Raw genomic sequence first — 19,416 nt, 5'->3', positions numbered from 1 at the left:
AGAGCTAGTCAACTGAAGAGCTCAGCAACTGGCCACCATATGAGGAGCTGTAAGTTTATTCATATGAGCCATTTTATTCAACTTCCTTGGCAGGAGGCAACAGCAGGGTATGATTACAGGTCACTTTATTTTGGATTCAGCATAGCGCTCAAAATATAATGGCTGTACCTTCAAGGAGGTCCAGAGTCTGCCTTCATAACTTGTTGATTTGGTGGGCCTCTTTTGAAGTGATGTTACCAGCCTATCACATCACAGTGTAGAAAATTGCTTTAGCCATCAGAGTTGTAGAACATATGAGGGATGTCACTCATGACCCACTAAGACCAAACTAATTTTCTCTTTCTTATATAGTTCCCCTGTGTTATGAGACCAGTCCAACCTGTCATTGATGTGGACTCCCAAGTACTTGTAGTGGTTCACCACTTCTACATCCACTCCCTGCATAGTGACCCAGACATAGAGGCTTAATTAAAACGAAAACTTTTATGGGCCAGCATTCTACCATAAAGAGTACATGTCTTCTCTCGGTTTTTGAAGTTTTCTTCTAGGACTTTGTTTTTTTGTTTTTTTTTTCCCTTCGTGACACGTTGGTGAACGATGAAAATTTTGAACTGTACTACTATGGGTATGAGCTTAAGTGTGCCCAGAGAAGACCAGTTGTCACTTTCTTGGTTTGTTTCTAGCAAGGATGTTGGATGAGTTTGTCACAGAATGGCAAATGTGAGGATATCCAATTTTTAACTCTTCAAATTTCATAAAAAAAGAATACTTGAAAATAAAAATGATTTGTTTTACTGTATACTAGGGGGCTCTGCCCCCTGCTCGCTTCGCTCGCCAACCCCTGTGTTTGGTTAATCCATCCATCCATCATCCAACCTGCTACATCCTAACTACAGGGTCACGGGGGTCTGCTGGAGCCAATCGCAGCCAACACAGGGCGCAGGGCAGGAAACAAACCCCGGGCAGGGTGCTAGCCCATCGCAGGGCTCGCACACACACACCAAGCACACACTAGGGACCATTTAGAATCGTCAATCCACCCAACCTGCATGTCTTTGGACTGTGGGGAGAAGCACCCGGAGGAAAGCCACGCAGACACGGGGAGAACATGCACACTCCACGCAGGGAAGACCAGGGAAGTGAACCCAGGTCTCCTAACTGCGAGGCAGCAGCGCTACCCACTTCGCCACCATGCCTCTGTTTGGTTAATCGGATATACAATTTTAAAAGGTTTTTTTTTTTCTTTGGAATTGTTTGTTTCATTAGTTGCACTTTTTACTTTAAATGTTTATTAAAAACAATATTGGGAATTACCTTTTCTTCAAGATCGCATAGAATTTTGAATCAATTTTTGGAGATACATTGTGACAACGCAACATATAATCGCCTGTGAGTGAATATTGTTTCTGTTTCTCTAATAAATAATCTAACGTTTTCTAATGGTTGTCCCTGTGATTTGTTAATTGTCATAGCAAAAGCTATTCTCACGGTAAACTGTAAACATTTTAATACGAATGGCATATCACGATCTCCTTTGGTGTCTAATGTTATTCTCAGACCCTTCCTCCCCCGGGTCTCGCCCCCCTTTTACCGCATCAATCAGTACCCCGCTATCAGTCTCCCGTGCTGTACTCCGCCCACCTCAATCGGACCTAAAAAAGAAAAAAGGCTTCAACCTGCTGGCGAGCTGCCTGTTCTGCTTGTCGCATGTCGTTGTTTTAAGAGCTGCGTGTCTGCCAAAAGCAATCCAACAACTGCTTACTTAGATGTCTGTGGACTTATTTTAAATGGTGGCTCACTGCCTTGTCTCACGTGACGGTGTAAAAATAATAATTGTCCTTTATTTCCGGCCCGGGCGTGGTTAAATCTCTTTCTTGCAGGATGTATAACGCTGCTCCCGTTTATGAAGTTCTAATCTTTTATTTCTGAGCCCTATTGGACGTGCTTTGTTTTCAATGCCACTTGTTCCGGGCTGATTATCACTTTCCTTATTTTCTAAATTTGCACCTAGATTATTGTTTTTCTTTTTAGCATTTTTTTCTCTCCACCTCTTTTGGGTCTCTTTTCTCCACGCTTTTCTTTCTTCTTCGTTTACTCGTCGACGTTTCATTTCTACCCTGTTCATTTCATTTCTACCGTATTGACCTTATACACTTTATATGCACTGAGGAGCCATGGAGCTGTGTGTGTGCTGCGTGACTGCCTTTACACTAATTTTTTTTTTTCTGCCCGTGGTCTTATCTTGTAAGTAGGGCGTGTCTTGCACCGTGGCAAGTCTCTTTGGTCTCACGGGTCTTTAAGATGTCTTCCGAAAGGATCACGTATCGTAGCCTTGCTTTTGCTTTGCTTTCCAGGATTTCCTTTTATAATAGGGAGATATTTTCATGTTTTGTACTTTGCTTGTTATTTTGGTGTTATTTATAGAATTAGGCTAAATAAGGAAAATTGGCAGTCTGCATTACCTGAATTAATTTATTAATTTTGTACAGTGTCCTCCAACTGGAATGAAGCTCCTGTTGCAAATGGAGGAGGATGGACAGATATGGCAATGAAGCTTCCAGCTTCCATCTCAAATGTAGATAGAGAGAGTTGGGTTATGAGCACAAAACCTACTTCATCTCCTGCTAAGCGAACTCCTGAATCTGCTCCTTGGGGTCAAGAATCTGAATCCAGTGGTGGCAATACAGCAAAGGAGTGGACTGGAGCTTGGATGGAACACAGATTCTTCAATTCTATTGGTTTGTTGTTTTTTGTGTAATAGTTGTATCTGTTGTAATGGCTACAAGATATTCTCTTGTGCTTAACAAAAATGTATTTAGGCTAAAATTTAAATGTGGCATGCTTAGTCATCTCTTTTTTAGCACCTGAGACTTGCAAGAGTGCAGTGCATTTCTAACTCCTTTTGTTTAGTTTTCATCAAATGTCACATTTTTGCTATGATCAGAATAATCACATTGGAACTCATCCAACCAAAACAATCCTATAAACATCTAGCATATCACCCAATATGATCTTTTACAAATGTAATTTGAGCATTAGTGTTAATGAATGCAAGATGTTTCAGATGCAGCAAGTTGTGTAGAGGTCCTTGGGTGTGACGGGGTTGTGGTTTTACATTTCATTTGACTTCTTGTTACTCTGTGAGGTGATACTGAAAGACCACCACATGTGGTAAGAATCACCATGGTCTTAAATGTTCTTTGTTACTTGTTTGTCTTGAGTTAGAATATTGAATTCTAAAACATTTCTTCTTGATTTTTCTATCCCTGACCAAACTGATGAGCACTAACCAGTACTCTTCGTAAGGAGATCAGAAGTCCCTCTATATTATAGTATGATGTGTTGCACTAACCCATATTAGTAAGGTTAGCTTGACTACTTGAGTAATTTTTATAGAGGAGAGAATTTTTAATCTTTGTGTTAGAAATTGGCTGTGAAACTAGTTAAACCAGTACCTAATGACTTTTCGGACCTGTTGACTCCTCTGGTAAACTTACTTTAGCATGTGAGCTATTTTTTACTTTATTTTTTATTGTTCAAAGGGTTCTCAACCATTTTCCATGTTACATGGCGGAGGTGCGGTCTCCTTGATCATTTTGTTCTTCCTATACATTTTGGATATGTCTTCACCTCATTTAGTCATTAAAATACAATGATAAGATCATCTTTGTCTCTGTGCATCAAGGTGCAAAATTTTGTTTGACGGCTTTCCAGCCAGTAACCCCCTTTAACACAAAAGCCACAATACTCAGTAAATGTACAACACGGACATAAAGAAGAACATATGGAAAAAAAACAGAATGTGAACAAAGTTGTGCAACATTGAATAATATATATTGGGTATTATAAATGACACTATTATATAGCAGTAATATATAATATTATCAATAAACCGTACTGTAGAAGTATAAATAGAAATTTATGTAAATAAAAAGATAACAAAGATGTCCATCCATCCATCCATTTCCCAACCCGCTGAATCCGAACACAGGGTCATGGGGGTCTGCTGGAGCCAATCCCAGCCAACACAGGGCACAAGGCAGGAAACAATCCTGGGCAGGGTGCCAACCCACCGCAGGACTAACAAAGATGTGCAGGATTGAAATCAAGGGGGTCAAAGCACATGTTGAAACGTAAATGTACAAGTTATGCATTTTAGCTACTATAAGAAAGAAGCTGTTTCTAAGTCTGGCAGTGCCTGCATGCATGGCCCTGTAGTGTTTGCCAGAGGACGCTCAAACATGCAGTGTCCTGGGTGGAGCAGATCCTCTGATGATATCTGGACTCCTTCTTGTAGCATCAGCTGTTGTTGATCCCCACCATTTGTGGGAGTTGGTCTTTATTGATGCATTGTTTTTACATTATTATTATAAAGAGCAGAACATACATTTCGCTAAAAGAGTACCAGGCTCTGCATATACTGTAAATTCCATTAACTGCTGAATGTTTTTAAGTATATTCTGAATAATTTCAGTGTTAAAACTTTTTATGCCATTTTTTACAAGTGTCTGCTTACCTCTGTATTACACTACTGCACATCCAGACAGCAATGTCTTATCACAATTTTTTTGCAAACATGAGAATAATACAAATGCTTAGTGATTTCAGTGATTTTAGGCCTATTCTTTGTTTGCACTCTTATTTCTGTAAAATTTCTGCAAAATAACGACTTAAGTAACAAATGATACACACCTCCAAAAGTAAAATGAAAATATTAGATTTTTAGTATTACAAGGGCAATCCCAAAAGTTAGGTCTCCAAAGCGGTGGGGACGTAGAGAAACTGTTCGTACGACTGTTGGCCACACTGTTGTGATTGGTGCTTCCTCCACTCCCAAACAAGCATGTGCCGCTTCGCTGGGATGCTCAATCTTGGCTTGGCAGCCCTTGAAAATGGAGCTCCCGTTGAACTCTACTGCCAAGTGCGAAGTTTGCACAGGAGACTGTCAATTTCCGACGAAACAGTCGCGAAGGTTGAGGAAAACGTGCGTAAAGATCGGAGGTTGGAACTTCATCACCCACCCACCCTGTAGTCCGGACTTGGCACCCAGTGACTACCACCTGTTCCCTAAGTTGAAAGAACATTTTTTTGGAAGGTGATTCTGCTCCGACGAAGAGGTGAAAGATGAGGTTCAACGCTTCCTGAAGGACATGGCGGCGAGTTGGTATGACATGGGCATTCTAAAACTACCACAGCGTCTACAAAAATGCATCGACCGAAATGGCGATTATATAGAAAAACAAATAAGTCTTTAACCTTTAAAATGATGTAAACATTATAGAAAATAAATGGTTGTTTGTATTTCTAAAAAAATAGGAGACCTTCCTTTTGGGATTGCCCTCGTATGTCTCATCTGAAGAATATGCTCAACTACATAAGCATTCACCATAAAAGTACCATTTGCAAGTTACTACAGTCATTCACTCGCTTCAGCTGAAAGCGACAACCTATGTCTTCAACTTTAAAATGGGGCATTCTTGTAAAGTAAGCGAACAAAAAGTAACAAGTAGGGAATATTTAAAAGCCAGGTTCCAGAGTCCTCACTTTAAGTCCTGGGTATGCCTACTGTCTTTTAATTAATTTTGTTCTTGTGTTGGTTTTCCCTCCCACATGTGAAAGACTTGTTAGGTGGGTTGATTGGAGTTGTACAGCCTTGTATAAGTTAGTGTTAGTTTACCACTCTGTGTAAGGCTGATTCCTGCTTTATGGCCTGTGCTGCTGGGATAGGATCTGCACCCCATGCCCCAGAATTGTATTTGTGGGGTTGGATAATTGTTGCATCCATTTTCCAACCCGCTGAATCCGAACACAGGGTCACGGGGGTCTGCTGGAGCCAATCCCAGCCAACACAGGGCACAAGGCAGGAACCAATCCCGGGCAGGGTGCCAACCCACCGCAGATAATTGTTGCAGAACTTATAAAATGTAAACTTGTTTCTAATAAACTGTATATAAATAAACACAATGAAAAAATTTTTGGCATTTGAATGGTAACTGTTACCACCATGATCATTTTGAGGAAAAAATGCCATAACATAGTGATTTTATCTGAATTTGGAATTTTGTTTCCTATTACAGTTGTGGTTTGATATTCCATTTTGACTTGCACAGCCACTGCACCAGCAGGAACGTGTGTAGTGTTTAATCATTGCCTGTACTTCAGTTTCTTAACCATGTATATTTGAAAAGAAATTTACCATGGCACATGAGGGAAACAAAGATGTGCACGACCTTGGGGTGACGCAATGGTGGATGAACACACCTATCTTACATATAGTGTATAGTTTTACTAAATGAGCTCTGGTGCTGCTATTTCAGTGATGAAATAAATGTTTTGGCATTCATACCAAATCTCTGAACTTTCACTGTCTGATATTCACATATTCATTCACATGTTCAGGTCTTCTTTAATCTTGTTTTTTGGAACAGTGTTTCTAATTTATTTATTGTTTCATAATTATTTCACAGTTACAAAACTTTTATCTTATTCCTGTTGTTTAGGAACTTGGGGTGGAGCAGATGAAAGAAAAGAAGCTACAGAGAAGAAGCCTTCTGCTTTCAGTGCTTTAGGACTAAGTGCTTCAGCTACAGGTAATTTGCTTTGATGTATTTTTAATTAAGGTGTATATAACATTCTGTATATATTTTTGTCTTTTTAAAAGTAGGATAAATGTTTTAGCCTTCTTACTTAATTTTTCTTACTGCATTTTTGGTCAAGTTTATCGGTTTTAAATGCTGAACTGTAAATGCAGTTTCATTTTTGAGCCACCAGATGGAATTGTTTCATACAAATACATTATTTCTTTTAATTAACACAAACCCATTCTAAATTAATTTTGGTTTAACAGTGATTAACAACTTAAACTACTGGATTGTTACTGTATTTTTTTTATTACAGAACAAAGTCCCCAGACCATCAAAGCTGACTTTCAGGACCAGTGTCTTCAAGAAGAAGTTGATTATGCATGGTCTGGCATAAGTATGTAAAGGAGTTTTTAAACAAAACCCTTGTGTGAATGATGTACTGAGTGATGAGGATAGTCCACTTGATTTTTGGTTAATATCTAAAGTATAAAAACTAAGAAATTGTAAGTGAGCTGTTTTGAGCTTTCTTGTTCAAATTATTTTTGTGGTCAGCTGCTTATAGTTTAGGGTGTTGTTTATATTTAAAAACTACATTTTTATAGGCTACTTTTGACAAATGCTAAGAAACTTCAGAAAATTATGAATAATGAAAATAAATTTATTGTGTGCAAATTATCATGAAAACAATAAAGCTTTCAAAGTCAAAGTGAACTTTGTCATCTCAAATATATAAAAGTATACAGATAGACGAAATTGCGAAGCTCAGGGTCCGCTGTGTAACATGACGTGCAATAAATAAATTAAAAATAGAATTAAAATTTAAAATCATAAAAAAGTAGTGTACATCAGAGTTTATAAAGACATTTAGTGTGTAAGCACATTAAGATAGAAATCTCTGGAGTTTTTGATACTGCAGGTAAATTACAACAGAAATTGATCCTCTTCAGTGGCATTTTTAAGGCACTTGAAAGATACAAATTGTTAATATTTTAAATTTAACATTTCTTGCTTGTGCGTGTTTTCATGTGCACATTGTTTGTGCAAAATGATTCTACTGAAATCTGCATGTATATTGTAAACATTCATGAAAGCCTTAAAAAATCTCTCTAGGTAGAGAGAAAATAATATGGCAGTGATTTGCAGGAAAGGCTTCTTAACTAGTGAGGTTTCATTCTTTTTATTCTGGCATGAGGCTAATGTAAATACAAGTTATTTTGTTTGAAGTACAGAATTATTCTTTTACTTTGTTTTGATGTACTAAATACTTACAGCTATGCCTTGGAATATGAAATCTATACAAGATAGTACACCAGCTAATAAAATCCTACATATTATTTCATAATGCATCAGTGAAAAAAATTCAATACAGATTGTAAATCTTTTGTATTTATTCATTTTCTAAATTGTCATATTCCAGTGGTCTGCTGCAAGGGTTTTGGGTGTACCAAATCTGTTTTGATAGCATTGGACAAAGGGCAGGAGTCAACTCTGAATGAAAAACCAGTTCAATATAGGAATTATTCTTTGAAATAACTCAGTACTGTGACAAAGTACTGAGTTGTGGTTCAAGTAAATAGCAGGATGTCATTCTCCAACCCGTGTTCCTCCTGCTGTTTTGAACTGTTATTTCAGACAATGCCGGTAAACATAATTGGAAAATCCCCTTCCTGTAGTTCCCATTTCTAGACTGTCTGCTCAGTCTTTGTCTAATTAATATACATGTGTCTCCATATTTTTACTTTGTAAAGTACCTTGTTTCCGTAATGTAAAATGAGAGAACAGTTCATTTACACAAACTAGCTGTGTTACACGGCTTTGCCTGGCTATGCACAGATGTAAAAAATATTGGCAACCCTCACAGGTGGCGCAGTGGTAGTGCTGTTGTTTTGCAGTAAGGAGATTGTGGGTTCGCTTCCTGGGTCCTCCCTTTGTGGAGAGCTCTTTGAGTAGTGAGAAAAGCACTATATAAATGTAAAGAATTAAATTATTATCATTACTGTATAATTGGTTAATTTCAGATTTATTGTCACATATGGTGGACACAGTAAAATGAAGTACAGACTTGGCTAAGTGCATCCACTGCCACTGTCCAGCTGCCTGAATCTCTCTTCATAGATTATTTCAAATATAACAATAGGTAATGATCTGTGTCTGTTGTAAAAGCAACTTGTCTAAGATGAGACAAAAAGGCATACTCTAAGATAAACGCTATATTCCAGTGAGACAATGAAATTGTTATCCCGGAGGGCTTGTGGAGAAAAAAAAAAACGGCAGTTGCTACCTTTGACGTGCCATGTTTGTCAATGTACTTATTTAATCTTTGAGTGTTAAGAAATTGTCTGGAGCAGCGCACTGGCTAATGGGAACAGTCCCCACATCAGCATTTTCTACAAGGTTGCAGATAAGATTCATGGGGGTACGATATTTATTAAATATCTTTCTTACACACAGCGACTTTCAAGCACTTGCTAAGTGTGTCATCTTCAAGCTTTGCTAAACTTTAATTCTTTTACTTGGCTTCTGTAAGTGGCTTTAATTTAGTTAAACCAGCAAGCTCCCTTTGTCCGTGTGATTGCTGTCAGAACTGTATCGGAAAGGAGGTGCAGTGTGTTAGAATGTCCTACTCACTAGCATATTACTAGCGAAAAATATCAATAAATAAAAATGTCAGCTAATTTTCTTTATTTTCCTACATTAGCAAATTTCAATCATACCCATCAAGAAATTTTTGAGTACAGTAATCCCTCCTCCATCGCGGGGGTTGCGTTCCAGACCCCCCCAGTGAAAGGTGAAAATCCGCGAAGTAGAAACTATATGTTTATATGGTTATTTTTATATTGTCATGCTTGGGTCACAGATTTGCACAGAAACACAGGAGGTTGTAGGGAGACAGGAACGTTATTCAAACACTGCAAACAAACATTTGTCTCTTTTTCAAAAGTTTAAACTGTGCTCCATGACAAGACAGAGATGACAGTTCCGTCTCACAATTAAAAGAATGCAAACATTTCTTCCTCTTCAAAGGAGTGCGCGTCAGAGAGAGAGAGAGAGAGAAAAAAGCAAACAGTCAAAAATCAATAGGGCTGTTTGGCTTTTAAGTATGCGAAGCACCGCCGGACAAAGTAGCTGCGAGGAAGGGAGCAAGCATTTTTTATAGTAGTTTACGTATCCTCTAGGCCAGTATGCGAACAGCCCCTCTGCGAACAGCCCCTCCATCAGAGCGAGAGAGAGAGCAAACAATCAAAAATCAATACGTGCTGTTTGATCTGGAAGCATATCACTTGCAAAGCCGCCACATGTAAGCCCAGCAAAGAAGGGAGCACTTTTAATGGTAATCTTTCAGTGTTTTTTGAGGAGCGGCCGAGTCCTCTAGGGGTGCGAACAGCCCCTGTGCTCACAATATATTTGAGGAGTTTTATTTAATACATAATACGCGCTGTGGTTGGGTAGCTTCTCAGCCATCTGCCAACAGCGTCCCTTGTATGAAATCAACTGGACAAACCAACTGAGGAAGCATATACCAGAAATTAAAAGACCCATTGTCCGCAGAAATCCGTGAACCAGCAAAAATCCGCGATATATATTTAAATATGCTTACATATAAAATCCGCGATAGAGTGAAGCCGCGAAAGTTGAAGCGCGATATAGCGAGGGATTACTGTATTTAGTTTTTCTGTGGTTGGTGGTTTGGGGGTTATTTCTAAACATTGATGTATTGAAGTGTCCTTTTTTCAGTTGATACACACTGCCGTAAATGTACCATCCAATCAAATTTCAGCTTTTTGGCTAAACAGGAAGTAGTGTTTTTTTTTTTTTTTTTTTTTGACGAGTTAGTCACTCAGTCAGCTTTCAATTACTGATATAAATATTTATAGATTACGATTAAAATTGTTTTGTATTGTTTATATTTATGTTAAAATTAAGAGTCAGACCTTATGCTTTAATCTACGATACTTAATCAAGGACATTTTTAATTTGACTATTTCAGGTGCCATGACTAATTTGCCTTCTGTAAGCTAACATGGATACACTAATTTCTTCTAACATTGGCTCTTTTGAAGAAAATACATTTTCAAGACAAAGTTTTGTGAACGCTTTTTTAATTGCCCAGATTTCTGCACTATTTACTCATAACAATGTTGTCTCATCTTCAGCTAAATCACTGAAAAGGCCGAGACATTCTGCTTTAACTAATAGCACAAAATAGTTGTACTGCTTATTGTCAATACTGAGTACATCATTTAAGCATTTGCACTCCAGAGTAGAAAGATTATATGAAAATCTTGGCCGAAGACTGAAAACTAATCATATTCCAGTCATTATGATGAGATTGAAGGTGCCTATTTAGCCAAACGTTTGCTATTGATAGAACTAATACTGTCAGAAAGATCTGTTCATGTGTACCATGTTCCGATCAAACAAAAGGAAAAGAACAGTAAAGATGTAAAATTTAAAAAAAAATTAAAAGATCATGCATCTTTCTTAGTGTATATGAAAACTACAGAGAATAAATAGGCATTGTTTTGGTTTTCTTTCTGTGGGCATAGGCCTTTGTGTTGTAATTACTGCTGTTGGGTGTGGGTTTTTTTTAATTAGTAAAAATATGAACAGTCTAGCTACAAATGTCCCTCTGGATTTTTGTATTTGCTGCATTGTTTTTTCATTTCCTTTATTTATTTTTCAGGTGACTGTACCAATCCAGACTGGGTTGCTCCCTCTGTAGAGTGGGGGAATTGTGATGAGCAGGAAACCACGCCATCCCCAGAGTCTGAAGAACCTGTGTTGGAAACGCATAAGGTCAGCCATTATATTTTTCACAGCTACAGGTCACCTGCATGTGTAGTTTGGTTCTGAGAAAACACTGTATTTCATAATCATGACAGCATTTACTCTTGATGCCTATCTTTTTTTACAGTTTGTTTGAGCTTCTGTGCCATTCACATCTATGTCTCTCATAACACTGCTCACAGTCCCACACATTCTTAATCTCGTGTTCCTAACTGTGTTGACTCACAGCAAAAAAGCCAATGAATTTTTCCTTTTTGTAGGTTTATAATTAGTTGAGCCTTAATCAATGGTCAGATTTGCTTAAAGGATTTCATGAAATAGTGTTAAGCCTGTTTTCTACAAACAACATGCACCATTATTAGACTGTGCTAAAGGTGCAGAAGTAAGAATCCTCTCCTTTCTCCTGGTTCTACAATAACTCAATGCAAAGGATATATCAGTCAATTAATAAAGGTACAATGTATGTTTTTAGTATAATTTTACAAATAACATCTTTCTTTTCTATGTTTTCCTTTACTACGTGCAACAAATGTTCGTGCAGTTAAGATTTCCAGAGAAAAACTTATTGTGGTACTGAGTGCCATAGAGTATCTATTGGGTGAAGATGAAGTAATCCTTTCAAAACATTTTGCCAATCTGAGAAGTCATTTACTAGCACAGGCATGTTAAACTCGGTTCTTTGGGAGTCACACTGTAACATTTTTTTAAGCAGTGATGCAAATCCAAAGATTTTCAAAATGGAGAAGTAGTTTTTTTGTTTTTTTTTTTTTTTTTTTTGCAAACTGCAAATGCATTTCATTATAAAAATAAAATTCAGTGCCACAACATGAAGCAAAAGTCTTTTGTAAATGTGTAGCTTTAAACATTTGGGAGGAATTCCCCTCTGCTTCGTTCATTGTAGACCAGTGTTTAGAACTACTATCTTTGAATAAAGTTTCTTGCATATTTGTGAAGTGAAGTTGGCTATTTAGGTGTACAAGAAGCAGGCAAACAGAGTAAGTGTTACACTTTATAAGAATCCATAGTACTCAAATTGCTTATATCGTGAAGCAGTACATGATTAAACATTCTGGTGTATATAAAACTGCATATGTTTGTCTTGTTCAAGGTTTCTGATGATGATAAAGAAAAGCTTGATAATGCTGCTGCAATTGGTGTTAAGTCAAAAAAGAAAAAGAAAAAGAAGAAGAAACAAGGGGAAGAGTCCAGCGCTCCTGCCCAGGTAACCAATTTTATAGACACCATGTGGAGATGATATTATAAACTGTATTGTAAATATATGGTTTTTGACTCATTGTTTTTCATGTAAAGTGTGTTGTGTTTTAGCACTAATAACCCCTGCCTTGTTAGTATGCCCATGAATGATAAGCTTACTACATCTGCTCAGACACTTAAACATTTTTGTTCACATCAGTGTAATTTTCAGTATCTTCTGAATGTTTTGTGTTTAATTAATTGATTCTTTCACAAGATACTTGCACAAAGAAGGCAGTTACATTATGATGTATCTCAATGCATTACTACCATACTAATGGCTGTATTTGGAGAACATATAGCAGTTTGTTCTTTTTACATTTTACAAAATGGTTTATACTAAATTCTATAGTTATAATGATCACATATGTAGCGGTGTGAAAAGAAGTGCGATTTACACTGGACATAACATACCTAGCAGTTGCTGTAACTAAAAAGTACTTTAAATATCTTACTACCCCAGTGATTTAAGTGCTCTCCTGTTAGAGAAAGGCTTTTCATCATCAAGAGCATGTTAGCGTATAGATAGTTTAACTAAGTTTATACAGGACTTAATATTTATTTACAGTTGTGAAATTCATAATTCATTATAATGGAACACATTGACCGAAGCATGTATGCAATGCTAACCCCTTTGCCACATTTAACAGTGTTCTTAATCTCATTCACTTTATGTGGGTGGTTGTGATGCTGTGGGCGCACTCCACTCACTAGCACACAAACACTTTGAGTAAATTCTCCAAATCTGTGTTAGAAATGTCTTTTATTTCTAGGAAATATGCCAAGTAAACCAGACCGTGTTCAAGAAGGATCATCTTCCTGGTGTAATCAAAGGCCTTGGTTCATATCATCTGTTTATAAAGCAGAACCATAGTGGTTTTCTTGGCTTTTCTTTGACCTTTTATTCTTTGACACTAGTTGGCTTACGTAGTACAGAATAAATATCAGAGGTTTTGATTTCACTCACCTGTGTGTTAACAGTTTTTCATCATCACAAGTGCTGGTCAGCTCGGAGTAACTCAAAATGTGCAAATGTATTGTGTCAATGTAGTCTCTAAAGCAGCACTCCAAATACCAACTGTTAAAATGAATAGATCACGTCTTTTCCACATTTGTAGTCATATATGGCCACATTTAATAATGTATAATGTAGAACCAGGTCTGAACATGGAAATTGAATGTCATAGTAAATGTCTTGTGAGATTTGCTCTTTTGTATTCAAGCTAGTTAGCTGAAATCTAACTCCCTGCTTTGGTAAACAGCAATGGCCATAATCTTCAAACCCAGCGCACAAAAAATTCATTTCTCACTAGATTTCCTCTATATGGTACTTGTTGATCACAGATTTGTATTTCATAACTTCTGGTGTCCATCAGTGCTGAATTCTTTTATTTCTATTTGCTTATTTTGCTTTATTTTTATTGCATTGATTAATTTGTATATAGGAGGTAAATCTCAATATTGTTTGTGATGTTAATTGCATTCTGTAGAATAAACAGAGACCAATTAAGATATTAATTCAGTCAATTAATTTTTTAAGTTACATGAAGAGCAAGAGAAGGCGTCTGCAGTTGAATTACAAGAGCCTGTACCATCAGCTCATGCTGAACCCAAAATTGAAGATGGAAATGTTAATGAACAAGCTGAAGTGAATGTTGATAATTTCTTATTGGTAAGTGTTCTTTCTGGTCTGTGCCTTTACAGTTGATATTCTGTGAACATCCAGGTTGTTATGCAGTAACACAGCTTTTATAATATACTCTGTTGTTTCCAGTTATGGTTTAGAGCTCTGTATATTTTTTAGGAATCAGCTAATTTATCAATTTTTTTAGGAATATGTGTATTAGATGCCATTCACATTCATTGCATTATTAGGTTACATGAAAAATGAATGAATAAAAGTTCATGTGGCCTCACTGACACTAAAGAATTACTAGTTTTTTTCCCCACCATGTAACAATTATAAAAGAGTTTCTATTCGTAGCTGCCCTACCAGCCATTTAAAAAACAACTACTAAAAATAAAGGGGATACAAGTCATAATAAAGAAGAGTATAACAAATTACTTTATAACCACCTATGAAAAACAGAACAATATATTTCAATAAGCAAAAAAGTGTTTTCTAGAGAGAAGAATAAAATAATTTAGCTAAATGTATGTTGCCAATAGCTGTTTTTAAAAAGAACCCTGCCATTAAATGGATTGTTACCCTAGCAAATCCAAATTAGAATTATGAAACCTATATATGTGTATGAAACACAGTAATCCCAGTATTTTCTTTTAGGTTCTCGCAGCAGAGAAGAATAGTGAACTGCTTCTGAATTATTTAGCTAAATGTATGTTGCCAATAGTTTTTTAAAAAGACACTTGCCATTAAAGTGAATTACTACCCTAGTAAATCTAAATTTTGAATTATGAAACTTGAACGTTTACAAAACACAGTAATTCAAGTATCTTCCTTTGTTCATGCTTCTATGGTTTATTTTGTGTATTATTTTTTTTTTTATATTAATCCATACACTTGCAAGATTCACTTTGTTAGAATGTTTATCTGTAGTCTTAAAATTTGATAATGGCATCACTGTAATAATTAAAAATAAGCTACATTTGACAAAGATCACAGTGAAGATAAACAACATGCAAATGCTGACCAGTGTCACTACTAAGATTAAGTGACTTCCATCAGCTAAGTGAAGATAAATAATGAAGAAGCAGTTCAAATTTAACCAAGCCCTTTGGCCACCAAATTAAGCAGTGTCTCAGCTTAAAAAAATGTAAGTAAAAACTGAAGAGGTTGATTGTATTTTAAAAGTTTGTGTTAATGACAGAAGTTCAAATATTTTTCAAAATGTGGATTATTCAGTTTAGAAAAATGCCTGTGAAACTTGGACAACCAAAAGAGCAAATGAAAAGAAAATCAATACACATGATTGAAAAAGACACAAATCACAAGCCTGGCAACTCAGTTAGCTTTTAGTCAGCCTGAAAAAAATCCATGCAATTCTTTAATTTTTGTAAGATTCAATTCATTCTCTTTAAAGAATACTGGAAGAGATCCTCTTCCCCGACATACAATTAGTGGATATCTTAGTTTATCAGCAGGATTTAGGCAGAAAGCTTTTAAGGCCCTTGTTCATGAAGTTCGGCCATAGTTGGTATTCCTTAAATTGGCCGTAATCTGATCACATCATGAGATAAGAAGGCTCAGCTGTCAAGGCATATATACTCATAAGAAAAGACACAAGACTAAGACTAAACATTTTTTTTCCCCTACAGGACCACAAAGAGTGCAAGTTGACTAAATAATGACTATATACACCAGTTTTCTTCATCTTTTTTTTTTCCCCAGTAAAGCATCACAGAGAACCGGAGATTACTCAGGCAATAGGTGTAACACATAAACCAAACCCAAGAACAAAAACACATCATGCTTAAGTGCGGTCAACTTGTAGATACTTATGTTAACAAATCCTCCTAGAACAAAACTAGCATAAAATGTGCTGTGGCTCATGTGCTAATACAAGTACCAGTCCTCTAGATCGCTTTGCTCAGTGTGTAACATCTTTACATAGAATAGTCATTGGCTCTTGTTGGTATTGTGTGTTTTTACGTTCAAGTCCTTAGTTATTTCATGTGTAGCCACTAGGGGGCGCTCTGCCACCACAACCCAGACACAGACAGGCAGGAGACAAGTTTGCCACACACCACACATTTATTTACAGCTTCCTTTTTACATAACGCATGGCACAGCACTGCACCAACACCATTCAGTCCCTTCTTGCCAGTCCTTCTCCCTCTACTCCTCTTCAGGCTTTGTCCTCTCCTCCCGACTCTCACCCCTCATGGAGTGAGGCTGCTCCTTTTATAATACCCTTGGCGGTGGCCACGGGTTCCAATAGGGTTGAGCCTCCATGCTCATAACCCGTGGCCCCGCTGAAAACCAAGGGGGCTGCCCTCTATCGGCCCGGGCAAGAAACTGTCCCGGCAATCCTTTTTCCCCGGGTCCTTCCATAGTATGGGCGTTCTGGCCAGGCAAGGGTCCCGGCCATCCGCCACACATGTTACTAGAGTTATGTTACTGTTTTTAGACAATAGTATATGTAACTTGCCCAGTATGCCACAAAATGTAAAGCAATATTTCCAGAAACATAAACACATATTATAAAGAGAATAGAAGGTGGAGAAAAAGAAATACCATATTGGAAGTAGCAGCTGTTCATAAAAAGAGCCAGTGCAGAGCATGGAAGATGGGTGAGGATAGAGAGAACTCTCCTGCAAGCACTACAGAGATGCTTCTGTGCTGCTGAAGTTCAATAGTCTGGGTGTGACCACTGGCAGGTCTTCTTAAGGACCCTGGCTTGGATGGTTCAGAGAATTAGGGAAAGTGAAGCACATGGTGTTGCAATTGAGCCCAAGTGAGGTGTGTGAATGTTTAGGTGGTGAGTGTGTGTGGAACAATTACATGGATATGCAGGGCAGCCAAGCAAGGAGAAAGGAGACAAAATTACCCCCATGACTGTCACCAAACCCTCCTGAATGTCTGGGCATCGTTACAATCCAGATTCATCCTGTTAAATCTCTGAAAATTTCTTTTAACAAACTAAAATCCTGGAATGCATCTACTTTAACTTAAGTATTACTGTAGCAAGTTGGTTAATGACTTATGAAAAGTAGTTAATTAAAATGAAATTCTTTTTCTTAATCCTATTTGAACAGTTGAAACCAGAGCTACCAGTTTCAGTGATGAAAGAGTCCTCTATAACTGTTTTGGACAGTACTTCACAGAAGGTCATTTCACAAGTGCCACAGAGGTTACCAGAGCCAGATCCTTCAGCTGTTACGATTGCTAAACAAAACAGCATGCCTCCTACTACACAAAGTGAGTAAATATAAACTCTCATCTTAATGGACGTGCAGGCTATTTGTGTGAGATTCTTTTTGACTTGAGAGCTTATGACTGTTTGCTAGGTGGTTAACAGTCTAATTCCAAAAGCTTTTGACATCTTTTAAGCATTTTTGGAGAGAATAAGTGAATTGTATTAATTGCATGCAGTATTACAAAATAAAATGGTGCACTGGGAATATTAATGATAAATAGGCAGCTGGTACTGGGACTTGATTTACTCAAAATATATTTTTGAAACCAAGCTGTCTGTATCTGTTTAGTCTACTGTACATTCTAAATATACGTCCCATTGTGCTCAGTCTTGAAAATATGGTGCACCTGGAGAAAACGCCCACACAAACACAGGGTAAGCACAAGAGCTTCAAACTTGGAGCTGTGAGGCAGCAATATACCCCTATGCCACTATATTCTTTAGTATGGCTGAGAAAGTGGGCTTGTCATCACACATATATATATATATATATATATTATTATTATTATGAGAGAGAGATCCCTTTTCTACTGGGCTTTGTTCCATAGCTTTTAATTCTGGGCTACACTACCTGTAGAAGAAATAACACAGCTCTTCTATATTGTAAACAAAAAAAATCCCCTTCTATACTGAGGAAATAAGCTATGCTGTTTGTCAGGTAACCAAGCAAGCTTCTCACACCTTCTCTTGCACGAGACAACTGGAGCATACAGTCACATGAAAATGTTTGGGAACCCTGCATAATTATTGACTCTCCTTTCAACAAAAAAGATAACAGTGGTATGTCTTTCATTTCCTAGGAACATCCGAGTACTGCGGTGTTTTCCGAACAAAGATTTTTAGTGACGCAGTATTTAGTTGTATGAAATTAAATCAAATGTGAAAAACTGGCTGTGCACAAATGTGGGTCCCCTTGTAATTTTGCTGATTTGAATGCATGTCACTGCTCAATGCTGATTACTTGTAACACCAAATTGGTTGGATTAGCTTGGTAAGCCTTGAACTTCATAGACCGGTGTGTCCAATCATGAGAAAAGGTATTTAAGGTGGTCAATCGCAAGTTGTACTTCCTTCCCTATGACTCTCCTCTGAAGAGTGACAGCATGGGATCCTCAAAGCAACTCTCAAAAGATCTAAAAAGGCTACAAAAAGCTATCTTAGAGGTTTACACTCAGTTTCAACTGTAAAGAACGTATCAGGAAATGGAAGGCCACAGGCACAGTTGCTGTTAAACCCAGCAGGTCTGGCAGGCCAAGAAAAATACAGGAGCGACATGAGCAGGATTGTGAGAATGGTTACAGACAACCCACAGATCACCTCCAAAGACCTGAAAGAACATCTGGCTGCAGATGGTGTATCTGTACATCGTTCTACAATTCAGCGCAATTTGCACAAAGAACATCTGTATGGCAGGGTGAGGAGAAAGAAGCCCTTTCTGCACTCACGCCACAAACAGAGTCGCTTGTTGTATGCAAATGCTCATTTAGACAAAGCAGATTCATTTTGGAACAAAGTGCTTTGGACTGATGAGACAAAAATTGAGTTATTTGGTCATAACAAAAAGCACTTTGCATGGTGGAAGAAGAACACCGCATTCCAAGAAAATCACCTGCTACCTACTGTCAAATTTGGTGGAGGTTCCATCATGCTGTGGGGCTGTGTGACTAGTTCAGGGACTGGGGCCCTTGTTAAAGTCGAGGGTCGGATGAATTCAACCCAATATCAACAAATTCTTCAGGATAATGTTCAAGCATCAGTCACAAAGTTGAAGGTATGCAGGGGTTGGATATTCCAACAAGACAATGACCCAAAACACAGTTGGAAATCTACAAAGGCATTCATGCAAAAGGAGAAGTACAATGTTCTGGAATGGCCGTCACAGTCCCCTGACTTGAATATCATCGAAAATCTAT

General features: G+C 37.5%; 1 protein-coding gene across 2 annotated transcripts in view; it reads left to right on the top strand.

Moving 5' to 3' along the window:
• Nucleotides 1-19,416, top strand: part of LOC114663483 (protein LYRIC-like) — a 54,553-nt gene that overhangs the window by 27,209 nt on the left and 7,928 nt on the right. For both annotated transcript variants that reach the window (XM_028817237.2, XM_051935733.1), the window contains exons 6-12: nt 2,490-2,738; nt 6,501-6,590; nt 6,898-6,978; nt 11,269-11,381; nt 12,481-12,594; nt 14,167-14,298; nt 17,343-17,505. In XM_028817237.2, coding sequence (XP_028673070.2) covers nt 2,490-2,738; nt 6,501-6,590; nt 6,898-6,978; nt 11,269-11,381; nt 12,481-12,594; nt 14,167-14,298; nt 17,343-17,505 — 942 coding nt within the window. The remainder of the gene's footprint in view (nt 1-2,489; nt 2,739-6,500; nt 6,591-6,897; nt 6,979-11,268; nt 11,382-12,480; nt 12,595-14,166; nt 14,299-17,342; nt 17,506-19,416) is intronic.

The sequence above is a fragment of the Erpetoichthys calabaricus genome, chromosome 13 (assembly GCF_900747795.2).
Source record: "Erpetoichthys calabaricus chromosome 13, fErpCal1.3, whole genome shotgun sequence".
Lineage (NCBI taxonomy): Eukaryota > Metazoa > Chordata > Cladistia > Polypteriformes > Polypteridae > Erpetoichthys > Erpetoichthys calabaricus.
The sequence above is the reverse complement of the archived record's forward strand: the minus strand, read 5'-3'. Positions and strand labels throughout refer to the sequence as shown.